The 3,264-nt window shown below is 31.5% G+C and overlaps 1 protein-coding gene across 1 annotated transcript; it reads right to left on the minus strand.

Moving 5' to 3' along the window:
* Window positions 1-1,464: 1,464 nt before the first annotated feature.
* Window positions 1,465-1,953, minus strand: LOC125852183 (uncharacterized). The gene has a single exon (XM_049531907.1). It carries the CDS (start codon window positions 1,951-1,953, stop codon window positions 1,465-1,467), a length of 489 nt encoding a protein of 162 aa, XP_049387864.1.
* Between the last annotated feature and the right edge of the window lie 1,311 nt (window positions 1,954-3,264).

Below are 3,264 nucleotides of genomic sequence, written 5' to 3' on the forward strand. Positions count from 1 at the left end.
AACCATTGCTAGTGAAAGAGCAAACGTTGATTTGTTTTCACAAACTTCAATACAGAAAATAGGAATGAAATCAACAATCTTGGTTAACTTATTAGCCAGTTTGCATTGACATATTATGATACTTCCATCAATTGACTCTTAGTTAACAGTCCTAGGTGTGCATAAGTATGAGAAACTTCTGTTTCAAAGTAGTTCTCTTAAATTTTTCTTATTTTATTCTATATTTTCATGCTCCATTTTGGGGTGCAGCGTAATTGAACCTAAACTCTATATATTTGTCGGGGGAATCATAAACCTAGAAATTGATAGATAAACTAACATCACTATTTGAAATTAAATAGAAATTTAGTCATAGTTACTGAATAAACTACTTTTACCTCATCATCATTGTTCACACTTTTGAGAATCGGTGTACTCATAGATATTCCTTGTTGGACAAGCGTCATCATTTCAGGGCATTCATGAATCCACACTACTCTTAGAAATGGAAATTCAAGAGCACGCTTGGTGAGAAACAAATCCGCCAGATTTAACAGCATTTGAAGCTTCAGCTCTTCCACAATTCGATACATACAATATTACAAGTTTGCTGAAGTAGGCAGTTGGAAGTTGAGAGCATACAGCAGTTATGCTATTAGCCCCAACGACGACTAGCTCTTCCATGTCTTGTGAAAAAGCAAACACACAAAATGACAAAAAAATATATGCAAAAAAAAAAAAACAAAAGATAAAGATTGTTTGAGTTCTACAGAGGCCAATAACGATAGATCAATAAAAACTATCAAACATCTTTTCCAATTACATTCTATCGTCACATATAAAAGTGCCAAATTTCTCCAGAGAAGTGCATTAATGTATATTAGGAATGTAATCTAGCTAGTTGTAAGATCTAACAACTCTGATTTTCTAGTATAATTTCAGCTCAAAATCGTCAAGTTCTAGCAATTCATTAAACCACTCACCCCACCCGTTCAAGGAACAATCATTTGAACTGGGTGAAGGCACAAAAGGAACTTCAGATGGTTGAGGTATGTCTGCACCTTGTAATAATTCAGAGAAGTCCCTTGAATCCAACACATTGGAATGGTGTTCCTCGTTGAAGTTCATTGTAGTAGTTATATGAACATTTGGAGCTTGTTGTTGGGATCGGTATTCCTGCATAAGTCATAAAGATAAAAAAATATTAGGAAAATTCGACTAAACCTCGAATCATAAATGTCATAACTAGGCTATCTCATCTACTTTTTTCATACTTGAATACCTTTAGATGGTCGGTGAGTTGTTTCGCGGTCAAGTCCGGCACACACATACTCTCCAGAACATGTTTAAGATGGGCTATATCGACATGGTAAGACAAATAATGAGAATTCAATAGTAAAATTGTGAACATTCAGAAAATGTCTACTTAAGAATTTCATTAACTGACATTCTTGTTTTTTCTACTTATCTTTGTTAGGATCAAAACTAAATCTTTAAATACTTACCTTTTTCTCCTAACTCGCGAACAACCTCGTCTAATTTCTTATCAAGATCTGTTGTCCATTGCAAGTGTCGTCTTTTCTTTTGTGGTCTTACTGTAGTTATTTTTGAAAGCAAAGAATGAACCTCCTCTTTTTCTAAATTACCGCTACTTTTATCTTGTGCCTCCTTATTAGTACTTCTCATTCTCTTAGACCTTTTTGCCTCATCTTTTTCTATTAAAGAACCTACTGCTTGATCTTGATAAGTCTCAGAGCAATTCGTTATACTTTTTTCCTTTCTGTCTTGCACTTTCGTAGGACAAGATGTATTTTCCATAACATAAACTTGATTAGCTTTGTGGTGTTGTGATATTTCATTTGCCTTGTTATTGTAGTTCTTCACATGCTTCCATACATCCTTGAGTTTCATTGATGAAATGGACGATTTCCGAAAAATTAAGCATGCCCCTTGTGTTGTTGCTTCTTTTACCATTTCTATCGTCACCTCTGGAGACATCACTAAACCAAAAATGAAAAATCAGAACAAAATATTAAATGAGGTATCTGGAATTATCGAGAGAAGTTAGATATTCGTAAATATATACATCTCGTTTGTAAGGAACATATATAAATATAGAATTTGACAAAAAAAAAACATATAGAGAAACTATAAGTATCATTAGTGTGTTTAGAAGTCAATTTTTTGACATTATTATTAAAGTAGATAAAGTTCAGTAATGATGTGTGATATTGACACATTTAAATACACTTTTCAATTATTGAATAGTACACACTAATTAAACCACATAAAATAATTAAGATTTTGATAAAATAGTCTTACAAATGATAGGTTTGTGTTTGATGAGTTGAGCGGACTTGATGAACTCAAGGTAGTTCATTTCGGGCATGTTGACATCCACCATGACCAAGTCAAATTGGTTGATCTGTTCCCGGAGAATGGATAGAGCTATAGTTGCTTGTTCAATTGCAGTTACTACATAAACAAAAATCAAACTCAAAAAATATCACAAAAAAGTTTTATATATTGAGGGATATTTTCATAATAATTAGTGGTATACCTTCCCTTTCCTTTATGTTATTACACGGATAAAGGTAGTATGACCTGACTAATAGTATTAAAATTAGAAGTATAGACATGAATATTTGATTGATGCTAAGTGACTAAATCATTCAAGTCTTTCATAAGTTAATTAATTTAATCTTGTTCCCTAAGAATCCAATTGATTATTTTCCATTTAAAATACAACTCAGTTAGCATGTTGATAAATTTGACGATTAAGTGAATATAGTTTCATAAGGTTGAATGTATCGATAACCTTTTACACTTGATAATAAATTTTCTTTAGATATTTAAACGACAACATGCTCCGATTGACCATTTAAACAATTGATAAAGTACTGATTATGTTAGACGGTTCAGATTAAATATTTAGAAAAAGCTTATGTTCTCAAACATCCATTAGGTAGATAATTTAACTACGTCACATCCAATTGTCATGTTCTCGAGAATCATAAATGACAAATTTCAACTATATTTTATTGAAACAACAACATATATAACAAATTCATTCATCACTAGTGTAATTTATTCATCTATACCTACGCTAAGTCATACATGATTGAAACACATGTTAAAATTGACTAAAAGTTTTAGGCATGTGCATCAAATACTTTTTTGCCAATAAAATAAACTAGTTTTCTTCTTCAAATTTCAACCTAAAATTACTCCAAATAAATTTAAAATCGAATTTTATGTTTCATTTATGATAAGAAAAAAACATCT

Source organism: Solanum stenotomum, unplaced genomic scaffold, assembly GCF_019186545.1.
Source record: "Solanum stenotomum isolate F172 unplaced genomic scaffold, ASM1918654v1 scaffold32770, whole genome shotgun sequence".
Lineage (NCBI taxonomy): Eukaryota > Viridiplantae > Streptophyta > Magnoliopsida > Solanales > Solanaceae > Solanum > Solanum stenotomum.

Coding starts and splice junctions, on each gene's coding strand:
- LOC125852183 (XM_049531907.1), bottom strand. CDS start 1,953: ATGGTAAAAGAAGCAACAACACAAGGGGCATGCTTAATTTTTCGGAAA.